General features: G+C 34.9%; 1 protein-coding gene across 1 annotated transcript in view; it reads left to right on the forward strand.

Annotated features, from left to right (window-relative positions):
• LOC107725380 (receptor tyrosine-protein kinase erbB-4) overlaps positions 1–22,195 on the forward strand; it is a 206,917-nt gene that overhangs the window by 179,014 nt on the left and 5,708 nt on the right. Inside the window, 11 exon segments of the mRNA XM_074560124.1 lie at positions 1,029–1,183; positions 3,066–3,110; positions 5,048–5,180; positions 6,339–6,461; positions 6,558–6,656; positions 7,527–7,712; positions 18,699–18,854; positions 19,169–19,244; positions 20,022–20,168; positions 20,847–20,944; positions 21,026–21,196. Coding sequence (XP_074416225.1) covers positions 1,029–1,183; positions 3,066–3,110; positions 5,048–5,180; positions 6,339–6,461; positions 6,558–6,656; positions 7,527–7,712; positions 18,699–18,854; positions 19,169–19,244; positions 20,022–20,168; positions 20,847–20,944; positions 21,026–21,196 — 1,389 coding nt within the window.

Below are 22,195 nucleotides of genomic sequence, written 5' to 3' on the forward strand. Positions count from 1 at the left end.
GTATAAGTTTGTTCGCGCTTGCCTTTAAAATTGACACGTACTGTGCATGTCTACATACCTAACACGTACTACGCACGCGCATGACGTTACCGTTTTCAAAAATTCCTGTTTTGGGTGTTTACAAGGAAACGATAACGGTGGCGTTTTCAAAAACGGGCACTTTGGAACCCGTTTTCAAAAATATGCGTTTTCAGTCCCCAAAACGCCGTTGTCATGTAAACGAACAGGCAAAACGCATTTAAAAAGTTTCCCGTTTTTGGCTGAAAACGTTGTCGTGTAAACGGCCCCTAAAGTCAACATCATCAGAATTGATCAAACTACTTTCTTGGTTGTCCGTGATTCATTTGTGCACTTTATTCCAAAGATTTTATATTTTTTTGCCTTCGTAATCTTTCATAAAAATGCATAAACTTGCCTCAAATTTTCCCTATGAAATCTCACCCTACATTTTTTGAGTAAAATTGAATACGAATACCATGTTGACAGTTATTAAAATACCTTTTAAATTTGCTCTGCTATTCCAGTCCAACCCATCCGGGCCGTCATTATGATATTTTTCAGTAAATTAAGTTAGAAGTCCTCTATTTTGTCTGTAAAATGTAAAAATTCAAGTGCCAAAATTTTAGAATTTTAATACAGAAGAACAAAGCTGTCATCTTCTTATGATAACCTGCCTGTCCATCTCAATTCCTAAGCTGCATAATTAGCAACATCAGAGCTGTCAAAGAATGTAAGAACTCGTCCAACCGTGTGACACCCGTCTCAAAATGGGCAATTACTTTGATCAAATATGTATGAATTTGTTTATGTTATCAGCACCGCTTTGTGGTTTAAGTAAAAGTTTAATGAAAGTTACTCAAACTCATAAGAAAGTACCAAAAAGTGACATGTGCATAAAATATTTGAGATAAGCATCAATAAAATATTGTAAGTAGTTTGTTTTCCTTTATTTATCCATCCTCAAGTACGACTTCTAGACAAATTTAATTTTATATGTCATTGTCAAGCATTTTGTCTGTATGGTTTAGGGTCCAGATCACTGTGTGAAGTGTTTGCATCTCAAAGATGGACCCAACTGTGTGGAGAAATGCCCTGATGGTCTGCAGGGAGCAAACAGCTTCATCTTCAAATATGCCGAGGCCAACAACGAGTGCCATCCCTGCCACCCCAACTGCACCCAGGGGTAGGTTTCTGCATGCATGTGTGTTTGTCTTTTCCTCCAGGCCAGCACTACTCAACACACAGAGCCTATTGAGGCCCGTGTGATTTTATCATTGTCATGGCAACTGCAGTAATTACATTACAAACATCTTACCAAGATTCTTGCCTTGTTAATAAGGATCAGGATAAAGCAGTAAATGCTTTTGATGGTGTTTACAGCAGCATAAAACATGGATTATCCAAATTATATTTATAATGTATACTACTGTTCAAAAGTTGAAGTAGGTAAGATTTTTTACTGTTCTTGAAAGTAATCTCTGATGCTCACCAAAGCTGCATTTATTTGACAAAAAAAAAAATATTAATACTGTGAAATATTATTTCACAAGATACTTAGTCACTTCTGATCAATTTATTGTGAACTTGCTGAATAAAAGTATTAATTTCTTTATTTAATTTATTTTGACCTCAAAGTTTGAAAGTTTTGAAGCCTTATTTACATATCACCTTTTAAAGCAAAGTTACAAGAAATGTTGCATAATAATATAAACAGTAAAAAAATAAGACCATACGTTTTTTAAATTTTTCTACCGTTTTACAAAAAAAAACTATTTTCTCAAGTGTTACATGCGATATTACAACAATGTGAAGCTTTTTTTATCGTAAGAATATCATAATTATCATTCATTTGTTACGAATAATTTGCTTTACAAATAAGAAAGAAAATAATTGAATGATATTTGATATACCTGTACAAATAATCAAAAAAATACACATAATATGATGATTTGATCATAACACATGCCACACATACAGTATCCTTCTGACTTTTATATCAAAGAATTGCTAAATAAAATATAAGTGCAGCCTTCGAGGCTGAAAGATCCTTTTTTGTGGCCCCTGAGCTTTCCAAAGTTCACTAGCCCTGCTCTAGGCAGTTCTTTCTCTTAGTTTCATCTTGGAAATCCCATAAATCTCTGCATTCATTCAAATATGTCACTATCTAAACTTTAACTGCCCAGTGGGTTGGTGAATTTGGGTGCAGTTCCACAGGCCTTCGGTGTCACATCCTGTAGATCTGAGGCAGATCATACTGCACATGGACACACTAGAAACATCCACCCAGTATGAACCTCTGCTTCATTCTGGTCTGTCTTGGCTCTCAAATCAAAGCTTTTGCAATGCTCTAGGACACCATAACAAAGCGCTCGCGAGCCCTTCATCTCGTGGGTGACAGTCATTGCCGCTGGTTACTGTCAGGCATGCGCTCTTCAGCACTGTTCTCTGTGATTACTGAACCCAGTCACCACTGTCACAGCACTCCAACATGCCTTATTCCTGAATGTAGAGCTCTGGAGATCATTTCAGGCTACACTTACGCTCATGAAAGTGGATAATGCTAGAGATGATTAGGTAGATCAACAGTTAACCTTGTGCACATTTATTACCATAAGTGAGTGATATACACTAGCTTGGGATTAATATGCTATTTTAAAATTTTTTTTTTTATTTAAATTTATTTTATTTAAAACTTAAAATAACTGTTTTCTATTTTAATATATTCCTGTGATACAAAGCTGAATTTTCAGCATCATTACCCCAGTCTAGAACTCTTCAGTTCAGAAATCATTCTAATATGCTGATTCACTGCTCAAGAAACATATATTATTATTATAAATGTTGAAAACAGATGTGCTGCATAATATTTTTGTGGAAGCCTTGATACAAGAACAGCATTTATTTTGTAACAAAGTAAAAGTGTTTTGTTTAAAAAAAATCATACTGACACCAAACTTATGAAAAGTAGTGTATGTGAGCTAATAAACCATCATCATCATCATTAGTAGCAATCTATTAAAGTAGTATTATTTTAATTATTACTTTCTATCTTGTCTGTGTCATAGGTGTACTGGACCCCAGATCCAAGATTGTATTGGGATGCTGGACAGGTAAACACCTAGATGTTTTCCTTTGCTTTCATACCGTTCAAGGCACTGATTTTAAGTTTATATATATATATATATATATATATATATATACTATAATATCATAATTATCATTCATTTGTTACGAATAATTTGCTTTACAAATAAGAAAGAAAATAATTGAATGATATTTGATATACCTGTACAAATAATCAAAAAAATACACATAATATGATGATTTGATCATAACACATGCCACACATACAGTATCCTTCTGACTTTTATATCAAAGAATTGCTAAATAAAATATAAGTGCAGCCTTCGAGGCTGAAAGATCCTTTTTTGTGGCCCCTGAGCTTTCCAAAGTTCACTAGCCCTGCTCTAGGCAGTTCTTTCTCTTAGTTTCATCTTGGAAATCCCATAAATCTCTGCATTCATTCAAATATGTCACTATCTAAACTTTAACTGCCCAGTGGGTTGGTGAATTTGGGTGCAGTTCCACAGGCCTTCGGTGTCACATCCTGTAGATCTGAGGCAGATCATACTGCACATGGACACACTAGAAACATCCACCCAGTATGAACCTCTGCTTCATTCTGGTCTGTCTTGGCTCTCAAATCAAAGCTTTTGCAATGCTCTAGGACACCATAACAAAGCGCTCGCGAGCCCTTCATCTCGTGGGTGACAGTCATTGCCGCTGGTTACTGTCAGGCATGCGCTCTTCAGCACTGTTCTCTGTGATTACTGAACCCAGTCACCACTGTCACAGCACTCCAACATGCCTTATTCCTGAATGTAGAGCTCTGGAGATCATTTCAGGCTACACTTACGCTCATGAAAGTGGATAATGCTAGAGATGATTAGGTAGATCAACAGTTAACCTTGTGCACATTTATTACCATAAGTGAGTGATATACACTAGCTTGGGATTAATATGCTATTTTAAAATGTTTTGAAAATTTTTTTTGTTTTTATTTAAATTTATTTTATTTAAAACTTAAAATAACTGTTTTCTATTTTAATATATTCCTGTGATACAAAGCTGAATTTTCAGCATCATTACCCCAGTCTAGAACTCTTCAGTTCAGAAATCATTCTAATATGCTGATTCACTGCTCAAGAAACATATATTATTATTATAAATGTTGAAAACAGATGTGCTGCATAATATTTTTGTGGAAGCCTTGATACAAGAACAGCATTTATTTTGTAACAAAGTAAAAGTGTTTTGTTTAAAAAAAATCGTACTGACACCAAACTTATGAAAAGTAGTGTATGTGAGCTAATAAACCATCATCATCATCATTAGTAGCAATCTATTAAAGTAGTATTATTTTAATTATTACTTTCTATCTTGTCTGTGTCATAGGTGTACTGGACCCCAGATCCAAGATTGTATTGGGATGCTGGACAGGTAAACACCTAGATGTTTTCCTTTGCTTTCATACCGTTCAAGGCACTGATTTTAAGTTTATATATATATATATATATATATATATATATACTATATGAAGGTCAAAAGCAAAGTATTTCATAACTAAATTTCTAACACTTCATTTCAGGAAACTAATAATCAATTAATTAAATACAGTCAACACATTACAGAATCTTTCCAAGTAGTTTTTTTTTTTCCAACTAGAAGCTTTTCATACCTTTGTTGCCCATTTAGTGTATTATTGAGTTAATTTGAACATGTAATAATTAGGTGTTATGAAAAAAACATGCCACTATTTCTGGAAAAGCAGTGGTCCTTCTTAAAAGTTCAGGTTTTTACTGAGAGTTAACACTTTTTCTCACTTTTATAATATTAACAGAAAAATTGTATGACAGTGCGTAGAGCTGTGGTTGTGATTGCATCGATAATGCCATTTCCCTTAAAAACAATGCAGCATTTTATATACTCTGAATTGTTCTAACAGTATATTATGGTATATTATTTAAATCCTTGCATTTTCCTCCAGGACTCCTCTGATTGCAGCTGGGGTGATTGGGGGGATGTTTGTGGTCGTAATTGTGGCCCTCGGATTTGCTATCTTTTTCCGACGGAAGAGCATCAAGAAGAAAAGAGCTTTACGCCGTTTCCTGGAAACAGAGGTGGGAGCTAAAAATCGGGCAACATTTAAAATGATTTTGAATAATTTGGTTGCAGAGAATTAATCTGAAAAACATTTGGTCTCATGAGACGCAAAGAGAGAGAGGGAGAGAAAAAAGAAAATCAGATAGAAAACTGGCCAGTGAAATTGTTGTTGTGGTGCATGTGGGGTCTATAGCCAGTCTCAATTTTCCATTTGAAAGTGCCTCTTTCACTTCAATGGCGGGAAACCTCAAATGGAATAATGGAGATCATTCTCAGATCCTTAAATGGAAACTTATGAAAGTACTTCAAAATGTTCTGCAGCCAGTATGTATGTGTGTGAGTGTGTGCATTTAATATAAAGTTTAAGTCAATATTATGGAATCTGCAGTTCTGTTAGGTGTTAAGGAGTTTAGAGCACCAAGTTGATCTACTGTTTTAGTATCTACTTCTTGCAGATAAATCCATTGTTTCAGGTTGATTTGTTTTTGTTTTGTTTTTTCTTTTGAAAGTCAAGAAAATATATACTCAATAATATCAGGATTAATAATAAACTATATAGAAATTAGGTCTTTATATAGATGGTGGTTTTCTAGCGGTCAAAGTGTCTTTGCATTCAGTAGAGGGAAAAACTCATCAGAGCCATCAGAAAAGAATGAGAACTTAGGAGATGAAGGGTTAATATTATGAAGGTTTTTAGTTGAGGTTTAAAGGTGAAAATGAAAAGACAAAAGGCATTGTGGTTTTGAATGGTTTCGATACAGACGTCTAGTTTGAGGCCCTGAAAGCTCTGTTGAAGGCATATGAACTTGGAAATTGGTTTGGGATTATAAGCAAGTCCAATAACTCTTGATAAGTCTAAAGATCAGCCAAGAAATGGTGAGTGAAGTTAAATAATGTCACTGAATGAATCTCTGTATAAACACAGGCTTAACTCGAGAAGCAAAGAAGGGAAATCAAAGACTGAGCAATGCAAACTGAAAACTTAAAATAGGCAAAACCCAGACTATAACCAAATGAATACATTCATACATGATGACAATAATGAAATCAGACAGAACATGAGTCTATTAGGGCTAACCTGTGGCTGGTGGATCAAACTGAAGTAGACATTGTAGTTATGTGTGAATTTGTGATTATGCTGAGTGATTTTGATGTTGATTGTGTCTTTTGAGCAGCTGGTGGAGCCTTTAACGCCAAGCGGCACAGCGCCCAACCAGGCACAGTTGCGTATACTGAAAGAGACAGAGCTTAAGAGGGTCAAGATCTTGGGAACAGGAGCTTTTGGCATTGTTTACAAGGTGCTACATTAACATTTATGATTTGTGTGTTTTGTGTTTCCTCAACAATATATTAGTTAACATGTAATTGACTTTCGCTGCCATCTTCTTTATAAGGGAATCTGGGTTCCAGAAGGAGAAACTGTGAAGATTCCAGTGGCCATAAAGATACTCAATGAAAGCACAGGACCAAAAGCCAATGTGGAGTTTATGGATGTGAGTAATTTACAATTAAACCTTACTTTACTTGTTACCATCATTTGAAAAATAAGAATGCAAGGGAATGGATTTACTGAAAATGTCCTTTTCACCAACAGTGCAAATCAAATAACTGACACAATAATTTCTGGAAATGACATGCATTATTGTGTATGTTTAAAATTAGATGAATATAATGTAACTAACCAGCTTAGGCTATTGCTTTTAAGGCTATATGGCCTTTGACTTGATAGCTTAACATCATGCTGTTCACATGAATAACAAATTGTTACACTTATTTTCAGGCTTATTTTGAAATTGCTTTCTGCAATTGCAGTATTGCATAAACTTACACTAGTAAAAGTAAAAAGTTTGAGGTTGGTAAGATTTTGAAAGAAGTCTGTTTCAGGATTCTTTGACAAATAGACATTTCAAAAGAACAGCCTTATTGGAAACGTTGAATGCCTTTGCTGTCGTTTTTGTTCAGTTTAACCAATCCCTACTGAATAAATGTAAAAATATAAATAAACATTTAATTTACTGACCCTAAACCGTTGTACAGTGTAAAGAAAAGTCTAAAGGCGAACTTTTTAAATTAAGCTTGTGACCTTTAAGCTGTTTTCTCTTAGTATGCTTTGTGATGTGCCAGTGTAAAGTGCTAAGTTTCTCAATTGCTTCTATGAGGTGCGAGAGAGATTGAAACTGAAACTGCAGATTCAGACCTTCTCCTGCAGGCATATTGGGCCTCTCTTGTGGTTTTGGAGGGGTTTTAAATTATGGTTTTAATTTGGTTTCCCAATATGTATTGTATTGTATTATGAGATACTTGACAATAAACCCTGTTGATGAAAACAGCACATTTACAGTCTTTCTGTTTTTGACTTCTAGGAGGCGCTGATCATGGCCAGCATGGAGCATCCTCATCTAGTGCGTCTTTTGGGGGTCTGCTTGAGTCCCACTATTCAGCTGGTAACTCAGCTCATGCCCCACAGCTGCCTGCTGGACTACGTACATGAACACCAGGAGAACATCGGCTCCCAGCTGCTGCTCAACTGGTGCGTGCAGATCGCAAAGGTAGGAGTTCCCATGAACAAATGAGTTTTTGAACATGTACTTTGAAAAATATTGTCTCAAATAATGAATCTCTATGTACCCTTTTCAATGTTTGTTCTTGTGATATTTGAGAGTTCATAGTAAATACAGTATATTTGATTCTTTGTGAGTTTTTATACTGAATGCACACATCTGCAGGCTGCTAAACCACTAAACACTCAGTTGCTTTGGCTCAGTCGGGTACCACATCAAATAGAAGGACGCTCTTCGAAGTACTTCCAAGGAAGAAGCTCCGGTGTCTCATGCATCAAATGAGTGCAATTGCCCCCAACCGTGTTTAAAGAGAAAATCTTCTTTCTTCAGCTCTGTGATTGAAACATTATGTAATGGACTGGTCTATGAAGGAGTTCAGGAAAGATATTCTCAGTTTCCCAATAGGCTTGCCATTTTCATACTCAGCATTGCATGAAAAATGCATTCGTTATTTTATTCTACCTGTTGAGCTGTGGTGCTCAGATAGTCGATGTTGAAGTCCGGTGTTGGTGTCATTTTCCAATCCAGCTTCTCACTTCTGTACTCATTCCCTGTCTTTCTAGAATAAGTCCAGTTTCCATCCACATGTACACTACCAATCAATTTTTGGGGGGGAAGAAATTAACTTTTTTTTTAGGTTTTTTTTTTTAAACAAGGATGCAGTAAATTGGTCAGTGACAGTAAATAAATTTATTTTACAAAATGTTTTTTTTTTTTAAATCAAAGATTCCTGAAAAAAATCACAGTTTCCAAAAAAAAAAAAAAAGCAGCACTTTTTTTTCAGCAACTGTTTTTCGACATTGATAATCGATAGATAGATAGATAGATAGATAGATAGATAGATAGATCAAACCTTTAAATGGTAGCATATGTTTATGCAGATTTTAGGATATTGCAGATAAAGATGCTGAATGTAAACACCAAGATGTGAATAACATTTCTAAAATGTGCATACATAATATGACTGCTTTAGACATTGAAAAACCTTATGAGGCAAAGCATTGTTTGTTAAAACTTAATTTGTTTTAACTACTCCCACTAAGCACATTAAATTGTTCAATCATGTATATATATATTGAATTATATTGCCCTCTGTGTTAGACAGATACAATCCTCTTGCCCTCATTCAAGAGCCACAATCACTGAGCAGTTTGAGATTGTTTACCAGCATGTCATCTCTCAGAGTAGCTAGTAAGTTTAAGGTTGAATCTGTGTTTGATTTCTCACTTGCTGCGGTCCTCAGGATATTAATCCCTTCAATCGTCCATTAGAAAACCCTGCTGTGTTCACCCAGTGACCTGTGATTCCTGCCTATTCTGTTTAGATCTTGGCGTTGTGTTCTTCTGTTGTACAGAACCTGCATGTAGTGCAAGGGCATGAGCTCCTCCTCCTGCTGTGTTCTTGGAAAAACTAGAGACTTATTTTATTGTGAGTGAATTTCCAGACCTGTTGCTTTCTCACGCCTAGACCTGGGGAACATGACAGCTAAGGTGAAGAGAGAGTTAGATGCCAGTAAGAGAGGAGACTGATTTTGGCACCTGCTATGTTGCAAGATATTTGAGTTGGATAACAATATTTTTAGTTTCCGATTTTCACTTACTTCAGACTGCTTCCTTTTTCATCTATACTATAGTGTCATCGTTTATAGCATTGCTTATTTAATATTTTGTCTGAGAATACTACATCTGAATTAGTCACATCAGCACAGACTCAAGACTGAGTAATGACTGCTGAAAATTCAGCTTTGCCATCAGAGCAATTAATAGCATTTTAAAATATATTACAGCAGAAAAGTTATATATAGAGAGTATAGTTGTGATCACATAAATGCAGTTTTGGTTAGAGGGGGAAAAAAATGGAATTTTGACTTTATATCTCATAATATTACTTTAGTTGTTCTTATTCTATGCTTATTCTATTTCTCAAAATGCTTTATTCTTTTAAAATAGATCAATTTGAAAAGGATATCTGGAATGGTAATATCATCGTTTTGCATATATCTTGACTAATATAAAAATCATCACAATTACAAAATAGATTTAGCATTGCAGGATGAATAAAAGAGTGCTGTAATATGGTTTCTAACATCGTCTGCCTCTCTGTGGATAAAGTGTGTGGCTGTGGTAGATCCATTTGCATATTTCAAAGCTAACTTGGCATCTAAAGTGATACCCTCTATCAGATGATGGGTGTCATTTGAATAATTCCCAGCATCTAGCACTTCTCTGCCAGGAAAAAAAAAACAATGCCAAAATTAGTACTTTAGTTGTTCTTATCCTATGCTTATTCTATTTCTCAAAATGCTTTATTCTTTTAAAATAGATCAATTTGAAAAGGATATCTGGAATGGTCATATCATCGTTTTGCATATATCTTGACTAATATAAAAATCATCACAATTACAAAATAGATTTAGCATTGCAGGATGAATAAAAGAGTGCTGTAATATGGTTTCTAACATCGTCTGCCTCTCTGTGGATAAAGTGTGTGGCTGTGGTAGATCCATTTGCATATTTCAAAGCTAACTTGGCATCTAAAGTGATACCCTCTATCAGATGATGGGTGTCATTTGAATAATTCCCAGCATCTAGCACTTCTCTGCCAGGAAAAAAAAAACAATGCCAAAATTAGAGATGTATTGGAAAAGAGCAAGTTATCATCACTGCATCCATTTAGACTATTAGCTAATCATGTTCAGTTCTTATATCTTGTCCAGCCCCGTCACTGAAGATGTTCAGTTTTGGTATTTTTCATAGTACTTAGCAACACTAAGAGGCGTAGTGTTTTCTTTCATGAAGCAATTTACTTTCATGTAGGACTGACATTGCAAAGTTTCCTCTTTCATATCTTAAATAATAGTTTACCTAAAGATGAAAATGTACTGAAAATGTACTCACCTTCAGGCTATTGAGGATGTAGATGAGTTTGTTTCTTCATCAGAACAGATTTAGAGAAATGTACCATTACTTCACTTGCTCACCAATGGATCCTCTGCAGTGAATGGGTGCCGAGTCCAAACAGCTGATAAAAACATCACAATAATCCACAAGTAATCCACACGTCTCCAGTCAATCAACTGATGTATTGTGAAGTGAAAAGCTGCATATGTCATAAAAAAAATCCATCCAAGTGATGTCTGCTGAAAAACAAACTTAGATGGCTTGGGAGAGTACATTTTCAGCTAATTTTATTTTTTGGTGAACTATTCCTTTAAGACATCCACTAATGCATATGTTGTTTTCTAGCTGAGCAAATGCAACTCACTAGTGGGGCAGCAGGTCTCCCAACCCTTTTTTCTGCTTTTTCTGTCCTCAATTCAATTTAGATATATTGTTTGTTAATAAGCCTTTCCTATGTATATTTATTTATTTATTTTAAATCGCCTTTTTATGTTTATGCTGTTTAAAACTGGCATTCATCTTTTTCCATCGCCTCTCAAACAATCCCTAATCCAAGCTGAATAAGCGCTTTCATTCAGCCTGCTGATCACTCTGGAAAATGCAGAAAGCCTCTGAAACCCTCCAATTACCACAAGGTATCTGCCTCACTAATAGATGTGTGGAGTTTGGATTTGGAGGATTGAAGGTCTGATTGGATCATTCATTTCAAGATGGTTGATTATGAAAAGAGCTGAGGTGTCCTTATCACAGATTAGAGTGAACTGGGCTAATTCAAGCCGCCTGCAGCTGATGGGACTCTGTGCTCATGAATGATTTAGTAATGTTTGCTTTTGAAGATGTGGGCAAAGGAAGAAATCTTGATCCAGTACTGAAATAATTCTAATATTTTTATGCGGATGTTTTTCCATTCACTCATCTGATTTCAGTCTCATAGGATTGCCTGGGCTTTAGCCAGCTATAACTAGTTTTATGTGAACATCTTTCTTTCTGTCTGTCTTTCATAACACATTGGCTTTGAAATTTGTCCATTTTCACATTTTTCGCAGATGTGGTTTTAAGCAAGGCATGTCTTTTTCAGTCTAAAATTGAAATCTGATTGTAATATATTGCATGCACTGTCATTCAATTTACGATAATACATTAAATTTACATTAAATTTTTGTTTCATGTTCCAGTTTAAAGGAAAAAAGGGTTATGTAGAGTGTAAAATCCGTGGCATAACAGAATTTGTAATTTGAAAAATCAGTACATATGCAACAAATGGAAGCATGTATCTGAATACATCATGCAGTGGTTTCCGCTTTAAATTATGTAAAATTAGTTTTGCAGAAACTTGCTGCTATTGCAATAATTCTGGTTCATCCTGAGGCCCCTCACGGATTTTCATCACAGAATATAATAATATAAAATAAAAAAACGAATATATTGCTTGCCAAAAGTTTCGAATAATTAAGGTTAATTTAATTTTTATTTAATTTTATTTTCTGTTTTTGCGAGACGTCTCTTATACAGTATCACCAAGGCTGCATTTATATATATATTTATATATATATATATACAGTGTTGGGGGTAACGCATTACAAGTAACGCAAGTTACGTAATCAGATTACTTTTTTCAAGTTACTAGTAAAGTAACGCATTACTTTTTAATTTACAAGAGAATATCTGAGTTACTTTTTCAATAAATTTACTTTCCCTTCAGCCTGAGGTGTCAGACTCTGTTCCATGTTTCGTGTGTGTCCTGCTCCCCATGTGCCTTCCCATGCCCGATCAAGTATTTCACTACTACATCAGCAATATATTATCTCACTAATGACCTCACTGTCTTTATTTTTAACCAATTTGTATTCAAAACAACCTTTTATCATTCATTTTAACACAAATGTTACATATAAATTTTAAAATATAAAGAAATATATGCCAGAAATGACATTTGTTCCCCCAACAGTGATCTTTGTACCATTATGTCAGTATGACTATTGTAAGGTCCCATTTATTAACATTAGTTAACTACATTAGGTAACATGAACTTGCAATTGACAGTATTTCTACAGCATTTGTTAGTCCCAGTTAAAGGCAGAGTAAGTGATTTTTCAAAAACACTTTAGAAAACTGATTCGGGCCGAATCGCAAAACAAACTTGTAGCCAATCAGCAATAAGGGGTGTGTCTACTCGTGATGTGGAGGAGAGCGCGTTCAGTCAATGGGACGGACAATAGCCGAGCCAAGCGACTGAAAGATAGAGATGGCGGATAAAAAACAAAAGAGGAAAAACGTCTTCTGTTAACATTAATTAATGCACTGTGAACTAGCATAAATAAAGACTGTATTTTAATTAACTAACATTAATGAAGATTAATAAATGCTACAAGAAATATCTTGTTTATTGTTAGTACTCTCTCTCTCTCTCTCTCTCTCTCTCTCTCATATATATATATATATATATATATATATATGAGAGAGAGAGAGCTATTTAATAAAGTAACAATTCTTTTAGTGCACACAGACCTGGAATGTGAAAACAGTATACAGATTTTGAATGCAATATGTTAAGCATATTTTAAAGAACAGACAGACATGCAAACAATGTAAAAAAAAAAAAAAAAAATGTTTTTTTTGGATTGTTTCCTTTAGATGACAAAACTGTTGGTTGAGTCTGACACAAAAGCAAATATTTAACCTTTTCTTCAGAACTTCAGAAAATATAATGCAATATTGTATGAAAAGACAATCATGTCAGTAAAGTACTATTAAAAATTAAAGCGTGAAAATGAAGGTTGAAGTTGATTTTGTTGATGCTTGAAAACTGGATTGATCATGTATGAAGCAAACAGCATCAAGTTCAGCCTTGAGTTTTCATAAATAACAAATTATGTTTACGCATCTTCTTTGGCCAGCTAGCTGCAAACTTTCATCGGTTGGAGGCTTAGCAGAAAAGACAGCATTTTTTTCTTTGTGGAGCGGGACGCAGTTAGTCATCATTGTCTTTGTTCCAGCAGTGTGTGATGGACACTGCTCCTGTGTATTTATCACAAATTATACCATGTTGTCTGATGAACCTCCTGTGCTGCCCACGCACTACAGCTTTTCAGACAGTATGTAGTCCTGTTATCCTCCTCCTCCATAACACATCAAGGAAACTGACAACATTGTTGTGCATGTAGATTTGCAGTGTAGGGCTGAAGAGAGTTTGTGAGTGTGAATCCCTCTTGCAATGCAAGTGTAGTGAATAAACTAGATGCAGATGTGAGAGGTCTGATCACATAGTTATGCATTAAAAGAATAGCTCAGCCAAAAATTTGAATTTGCTGAATATTTACTCACCCACACGCCATCCAAGATTTAGATAAGTTTTTTTTTTTTTTCATTGGAACAGCTTTGGAGAAATTTAGCATTCCATTAGTTACTCACCATTGGATCCTCTGCAGTGAATAGGTGCCGTCAGAATGAGAGTCCAGACATCACAATAATCCAAAAGTAATCCACACAACTACTAATGTCTTGTGAAGCAAAAAGCTGCATGTGTGTAAGAAACAAATACATCGTTAAGGCAGTTTAACTTTAAACCTTAGTTCAACTGTTAAAGTCCATAATCCAAAATTGTGCTTCCTCCAGTAACAAAATAAGGTATTATTGCATTATTATTGCAATTTATTGCATTAGCTAATATGAACCAACAATGGGCAATATATATTTTATAGCATGTATTAATCTTTTTTAAATGATGAGGTATTGTTCATTGTTAGTTCATTGTTAGTGTGAAGCAATAGCATAATGCCATGTATTCAAATAGTATAGTACAACTATTAATTGTAATACTAATAAAGTACTTTTAATTAAATTGTTGCATTTTATGTTGCATGTTTAATTCAGTGAGTAGCATGCATTTATCGTTTTAGAAACAAACAAACAAACATTTGTTGTTGTTGTTGTTGTTGTTTTGCATTTGCATTTGCATTTGTATACACAGTACATTGATGTAAAATGTCTTGGCAGTCTGATCATATGAAGAGTCAAGAAGGAGATGTAGTTTGGTAGAGGATGAAGATACAGAATGTCTGACCTGCAATAAATTGTCTTTCATAAGTGAGGGGGGTTGGTTAATGTTGCGAACGATGTGCGGCCCAACACTGACTGCTCTGAATGGAGATTTATTAGTGAAATATGCCTGTGCTAGCATTGCAGTTCTGAGATATTAACTGTAATTTACTAAAAGCAGAAAAAAGTGATTGAGGTGTTTAGGGATGCCAAAATTGATTGACATAAACAGAAAATGTTAATTTAGCTGAAGTCGTTATTACAGATGTCTTGCTATATTTAAAGTGCAAGTTGTTATTGATCAAGTATTTCACTACTACATCAGCAATATATTATCTCACTAATGACCTCACTGTCTTTATTTTTAACCAATTTGTATTCAAAACAACCTTGTTATATTACCAACAACATTGACCTCTGACCCACAACGCATCTTTCAGTGTATGTTTTTCGCTGTGTTCTTTCATTCAAACACTCTCCCGCCCTCTTCTTTTCAGAAGCAGCTTTCGCTCTCCGATTTTAATTAAGCCCCGATGGTCATGCATGTCTAATATTTGTTATTTCCCATGCCAGGGGTTAGAAAGAGTTGTAATAGGGCACCGCGGGAGCCTCTTCTCTTTTGTTTAGAGAAACTTTAACCTCTAGTTGCGCAGATGTAAAAACAAGAGAACAGAGGTTAGGGACGCTACTCGAATGCTCTGCCCTGCTTACATGCATGTCACGCCAACGCTTGGACCTGCTCCTTACGCTAGCCTGCAAGAAGCCTGTAATACTAAACGCTGGTAGCTTTTGACGGGGTTTGCTCTTGCTTTAATCTGACTTCAGTCAAACTGAACACACAAAGAGCTGCTTCTCACTGCCTAGCCCATCTCTTTGGTGGAATAGAGAGCTTCTGTGTGGAAAGAAACATTAGAGGCCCGACAGCAGTAAAGCTCATCATTTGAATGCTAATTCCACTAGATCCAGCTTCCTTGATCCCAGAATGAAGATCATATTGGAAGATTCAAGATTGCAGTGTTGGAGAACGTCCACCTCCTGTAGTGTTTCTGCTGACGAAAGCATTTAGTTAAAGATCTCCCTCACATTTCTTTTTCATTTATATATTTATATTCAACAGCTCTAAAGGCTTCTCATAGATCCTTCATTTCTTGCATGTACTGTATATTTTATTTTACAAGAGAGTACATTATTTTTGAACATTAAATTGCTAATGGTTCCTTTGGTTTTGAATTGATGCCGTGTTAAATTTCTGCGTTTGCATTAACTGTGACATTCTAAGATGGTAGAATCTTGAAATCAGCAATATAAATGTATTTAAATACTGACAATTTTTGATAAAAGTACAATTAAATAAAAAAATAATTTTCACTCAATATGTGTATGCTTTGTATTTTTGATACTCGGCAATACTTTAATATTCACTACATTTTTTATTTATTTTGTTTATGTTTCTGAATAAATTTAATAAAAAATAGAATGAAACAGTAATATTATTAATAATATTACTATAAATATTAAAATAATTGGTTTCTATTTAAATATGTTTTAAAATATAATTATTCCAGTGATGCAAAGCTGAATTTTCAGCATCCTTACTTCAGTCTTTAGTGTTACATGATCCTTCAGAAATCATTCTAATATAATGATTTGCTGTTCAAGAAACATTTCTTATTATCACCAATGCAGAAAACAGCTGTGCTGCATAATATTTTTGTAGAATGTAATTTTTTCGGGGTTCTTTGATGAATAGAAAGTTTAAAAGTACACAAAACTGAAATCTTTTGTGACATTAAAAATCTCTATATAGTCACTTTTGATCAGTTTAATGCATCCTTGCTAAATAAATGAGGTGATTTCTTAAAAAAAATAAATCTTACTGACCTCAAACTTTAAAACGGTAGTGTACATTCAAGCAACAAATAAAACATCAAACTGTCAAACTGTATTAGAATGAATTTAGCCTCATCTTGACATGAGACACTCACTTAAGATGCTACCAAGGCATGTATTAAGTAAAGGAAAAAGCAGCTCAACAGGTTTTGAAGCAGATGTTATGTTCTGCATGGATAGCTTAAGATATTCTGTGTTATATGTTGTGTTTCTTCTTATGTGTGCACTCTGCGTGACTGTGTTTGAGAGAGGGAGAGAGTAAATGTGAGAGAGAGTGTGTAGAAAGTGTGCAGTGGCGGCTCTCAAAGCAGTGTCTGTAGTGCCGTCGTGTGATGGATGGGTCAGTGTCTCTCTCCATATCACAGAGAAAATGTATTTTAACACAATGTTCTTGTCTGACTCATTGCATGTTCACATAAATTCTCAGACAGCTGCATAAGTAACTCTGAGCAGCGATAGCTGTTGCCTCTGGAAGAAAAAGTCGGCAAATGGCATCTCACAGAGAGCCGTGAATTAGTCAAGGGGTTTGTCTGGGTTTGGCTGGTTGGGAGATGCTTGAAATGCACCATTATGAGGCCAAAGAGCATCATTTTTCATTGGATTTTTTTCTAATCAAAACCAAAAAAAATAGATGTTTTGCTAGTGACGATTTTTAGAGAGCTCTTAAAGGAATGAATTGCAGTCAACATAAGCATGTCATGCGCTGAATAATATATTCATATTATAATTGCATACATTTTAATATGCTGTTTATTTTATTATTAGATTTCACAGAATGTTTGATCTCAATGTGGCAAATGTATATGTTCAATTAATATATTTTAGTTTGAAAATGTTCCCATTAATAACTCTGATTCAACGATTTATTTGCATGAATTCATTTGCATCATCACTCAAAATGTTCACAGAATTCTCTGTGTTGGATGCATATTATATTATGTGTGTGTGTGTGTGTGTGTGTGTGTGTGCGTGTGTGTGTGTGCGTGTGTGCGTGTGTGTGTGTGTGTGAGTGAGAGTGAGTGTGTGCGAGTGTGCAGTTACAGGCTCTGCATCCTTCTCTCTTGCTTAATATCACATCTGTGGTTTGATATAAAATTAAATTAGTGAGCGGTTTTTAAATTGGTGTGTGCATGTGTGTGTGTGTGTGTGTGTGCATGTGTGTGTGTGTGTGTGTGTACATAGTAAAAATACACTACTGTCAAAAGTTTAAGATCAGTACGATCATAAGTCTGCATTTATATAACTGTTTTTAATTTAACTAATTTATCTAGATGCTTTAGATAGATGCTTACTGAATAAAAGAAATCATTTGCTGGCCTCACACTTTTAAAAAGTGTATATATTGCTGTTTTTAATATGCATTGTTACATTGGTGCATATAAATGAAAATAAATAAAAATCATTCTTTTTGTGTTTCTTGCAACCCAACATTTCTCTTTTTTTCATTCATTGACATGTTGGCAGGATATCCATTTTGTCATTGTGTAATTGTGCTGAAAATTGGCAATTACACAGCAGAACTCAAACAAACACATTTTAATGATTATTTGTACAGTGTGTTTCCAGTGGCCAGTATTCTTGCAGTTTCACTTCAGCTTCATCCTCAATTCATGTGCTGGTGTCCTTCATAGTGCTGTCATCCGGCCACAGTCATTTCTATCATGACTGTTCAGCACTTCCCAGAACAAGCCCACAGGTCCATTTCCTTGAACCTCGCTATCAGTGATTTTCTTCAAGCATATGCTGAGATTCAACAACCCCTCCAGCACAGCTCCCCTCTCCTCCCAAAGGCCAGGAAGTTGCATTTTAATTGAAGATTAACATAAAGCCATAAATCATAGGCAAACTTCTGTAGAGGCACTAAGATCAGTATTAATGCACAGTGACCCAAAGCAGCAAAATGGAAGTGAACATGGGTAAAGAGAAATAAGGAGATGCTATTAAACTTTGATTAGATGTCCCACTAATTTACTGTCTATCTTTAGGAAGGGTATCTAATTTGACAGGCCTATATTTAAATCCCTGATGTATTTGTATAGTGGTGGTCTATATGAGTGGTAGGGTGAAGTAGCTTTGTATGATATGCTTTACTTGTTGCTGTGTGATATGAACCAGGACTGTGCCCTCTTTGTCTCCTCTTTGGCAGGGTATGATGTACCTGGAGGAGAGGCGGCTGGTGCACAGGGACCTCGCGGCCCGTAATGTCCTGGTGAAATCTCCAAACCACATTAAGATCACTGATTTTGGACTTGCTCGACTGCTGGAAACCGATAAAAAAGAGTACAGTGCGGATGGAGGCAAGGTCAGTGTTTGAAACATGCATCAGAATGCACTACAAGGTAAAAGCAAATCAAATCCAAAGATGATTTATGGAAAATCAGCAGTATTAATTTGTGTTAGCCAGCAGTTTTTCTTGTAAAGAACTTTCTTAAATCCTTTGTGTGAAAGTTTGATGGTTCTCATTGGGACTCTCAGTTAATGTTGCATTTCATACCTTCCCCGAATCAATTAAAGTATTCTTCATTATTATACATCCTTTAATCAAAACTATCTAAATTGTCATGCTGCATTGATATGGAAATGCTCTTTGCATTACCTTTTTTTTTCCTACTCTAGATGCCCATTAAGTGGATGGCCCTTGAGTGCATTCACTACAGGAAGTTCACACATCAGAGTGATGTATGGAGCTATGGTGAGACACACAGTGAAGCAAATTTTGTTTTACTACTATTTTTTTCTGATCAAATTCATAAAAATAGTATTATTTTATAATATTTTACACAATTTTTATCCTTTTACAATATAATTTTTTATTATTTTGTGTAATAGTTTTAGTAGTTCAATCTATAATTTATTTTTTTTATTATGTTTTATGCAATATATATATATATATATATATATATATATATATATGTGTGTGTGTTATAATAATGTACAATTATATATAATTAATATTTACATTAACATATTAACATTCATTTTATATTAATTATTTAATTTTATGCTATTTGTTTGTTTGTTTATTTATTTATTTATTAAGATCTATTTTTGGCAAATGTATCCGTTTATTTGGATAGGACCGTAGTTAGACAGAAAGCGAAGTGAGAGAGAGAGAGGGTGGATGGGATCAGCTAAGGTCCGCAAACTGGGACTCGAACTCGGGACACCAGAAGCGCAACGGCGCTACATATGGGCGTCTATCAGCGCCGCACAGTTTATTTTAATTTTTTGTGTTCTCAAAGAATTCTATAAGCAAAATTAAGGATTAAATGCAAATTAGCATAGTTGGGAGTATAAAACTGCAAAGAGCTGCTAAAAAAAACACAAAATTGGGATACTGTTTTCTACAAGGTAATGAAAGTTAAATGTAGGTGAAGACAACACGTTCTCTATAAGTTTCACATACACCTCCTGTAGTTTCATTACCATCTTGCTCGCTAACAGTGGACTATGTTTCACATTCATTCAGGGGTGACTATCTGGGAGCTGATGACGTTTGGAGGAAAGCCCTACGATGGGATTCCCACACGTGAGATTCCAGACATCTTGGAGAAGGGCGAGCGTTTGCCCCAGCCGCCCATCTGCACCATAGACGTCTACATGGTGATGGTCAAATGTGAGTCATATTCTGAGACTTTCTAATCTGTTCATACATTATATGCTTTCCTTTTTATCGACCAATGGTAGAGGAAGTGTTTCAGAAACCTGTTGTTATTTTTCAACTCCATTTGGTGGCACAGAAATGACGTACTTCACTTTTATTACAATTATGCTTTGCCATTTTGCTAATGAAGTAAAATGTAAAAAGCGATAGCCAAATCTGGTTCGTTCGTCTTGTATTTGCTGTCACTTTTATATCCAGCTCTCTTTATGCACTCGCACTCTATTTGTTTTGGCACAGTCAATTCCACAAAGAAGTGAAAAGAGATGAATATTAGATCTGTTCGTCATAATCAGATTTGACTGGAAGCCGCCGTTTATGATTTGATTCAACATAACAATTACAACACCTCAGAGAGTTAAATATTCTTACATGAAATCCACGTTTATTGCTTTCCGTGTGTGTAATGTGTCCGATTGGAGGGTAAATTAAATGGAATTAAGAAATTAGGATCAAGCAAATTCCAAACTCAATATATGCAAATATATAAAATGCATATATAGAGTATTTATTTATTATATGAAAATGTAAGCACAATAAAACTACACTGACATACAATCAGGAAGATTTTACTTGCAAAGTTGAATTTTGTTGTATATTTCTGATTTACTGTTGGCCTGTCTTCACCTCCAGGCTGGATGATTGATGCTGATAGTCGGCCTCGGTTTAAAGAACTCGCTGCAGAGTTCAGCCGCATGGCACGAGACCCTCAGAGATACCTCGTCATACAGGTGGGGATTGCTTAACTTCTCTCTGCTTGAAATTTTTAAACGTTCCTGGAGTTCAGTGGATTATACTAAATGTCATCTCAGGGGGACGATCGCATGAAGCTGCCCAGCCCCAACCACAGTAAGTTCTTCCAGAGTCTTCTAGATGAGGAGGAGCTGGATGACCTGATGGATGCTGAGGAGTACTTGGTTCCTCATTCCTTAAATGCTCCTCCCACTTCCCATATGCCCCACCCACATGTAGATTCAAATCAAGTAAGCACCATGGTACCACAGTTTATGTCATTTCACAGCAGGAATAAAAATACAAACAATAAAATGTTTTTAATTTTATTAATTTGATTTTATTTCATTGTTTTATTTTGTTTTGCAAGTTTTCTGCCCGTCCCTTAAGACATCATGTGTTTTTATTCCTAGTACATTTATGGACATAATTACATACAAATTGTAATTATTCTTTAACATAACCATTGTTTCCAGGTTTTACACTAATGCTAGATTTCCAATCCCAGTTTATCAGCACGGTTTCAAACCTTTTGATCTACTGTATTTGTTTATTAATATTTTTGGTTTATTTGTTCATTCATTCACCTGTATGATGATGAATGCTTTACATTTATACTCCCATTCAAAAGTTTGAGGTCAGAAAGATTTTTGTTTTTAAAGTTTTGGAAGATGTCTCTTATGCTTGCCAAGGCTGTATTTATTTGATAAAAACATACAGTAAAACAGTAATATTGTGAAATATTATTATAATTTAAAACAACTACATACTGTATATCTATTTTAATATATTTTAACATTTAATTTAATCCTATGATGCAAAGCTGAATTTTCAGCATCATTACTCAGTGTCACATTATCATTCAGAATTTTTTTTTTTTTTTTTAGGATTCTTTCATGGTTCAAACAAACAGCATTTATTTGAGATTGAAATATTTTGTAATAATGTAAAAAATATGAAAAATTGCTTTTACTTTTGATCAATTTAATGCATCCGTGCTGAATAAAAGTATTAATTTATTTCCTAGAAAAAAAATACTTGGTCAAACCGAGGTCGAATTGTCACTGAACACTATATGGAGCAGTACCTCTGCACCTTGCTTTTATTATTACTGTTTGGAAAGACTCTCTCCATTGCCAAGTTGGTCACAGCCTTTCATTTCACCTGAGTAAGGAAAAGAACAGGCAAAATTACATTCACTTCCTGCTTCATACAATAACGTACCACTTTAAACTTGAGCTTTGATATAG

Source organism: Sinocyclocheilus rhinocerous, unplaced genomic scaffold, assembly GCF_001515625.1.
Source record: "Sinocyclocheilus rhinocerous isolate Xijiao unplaced genomic scaffold, SAMN03320098_v1.1 scaffold1386, whole genome shotgun sequence".
In the NCBI taxonomy this organism is placed as follows: Eukaryota; Metazoa; Chordata; class Actinopteri; order Cypriniformes; family Cyprinidae; genus Sinocyclocheilus; species Sinocyclocheilus rhinocerous.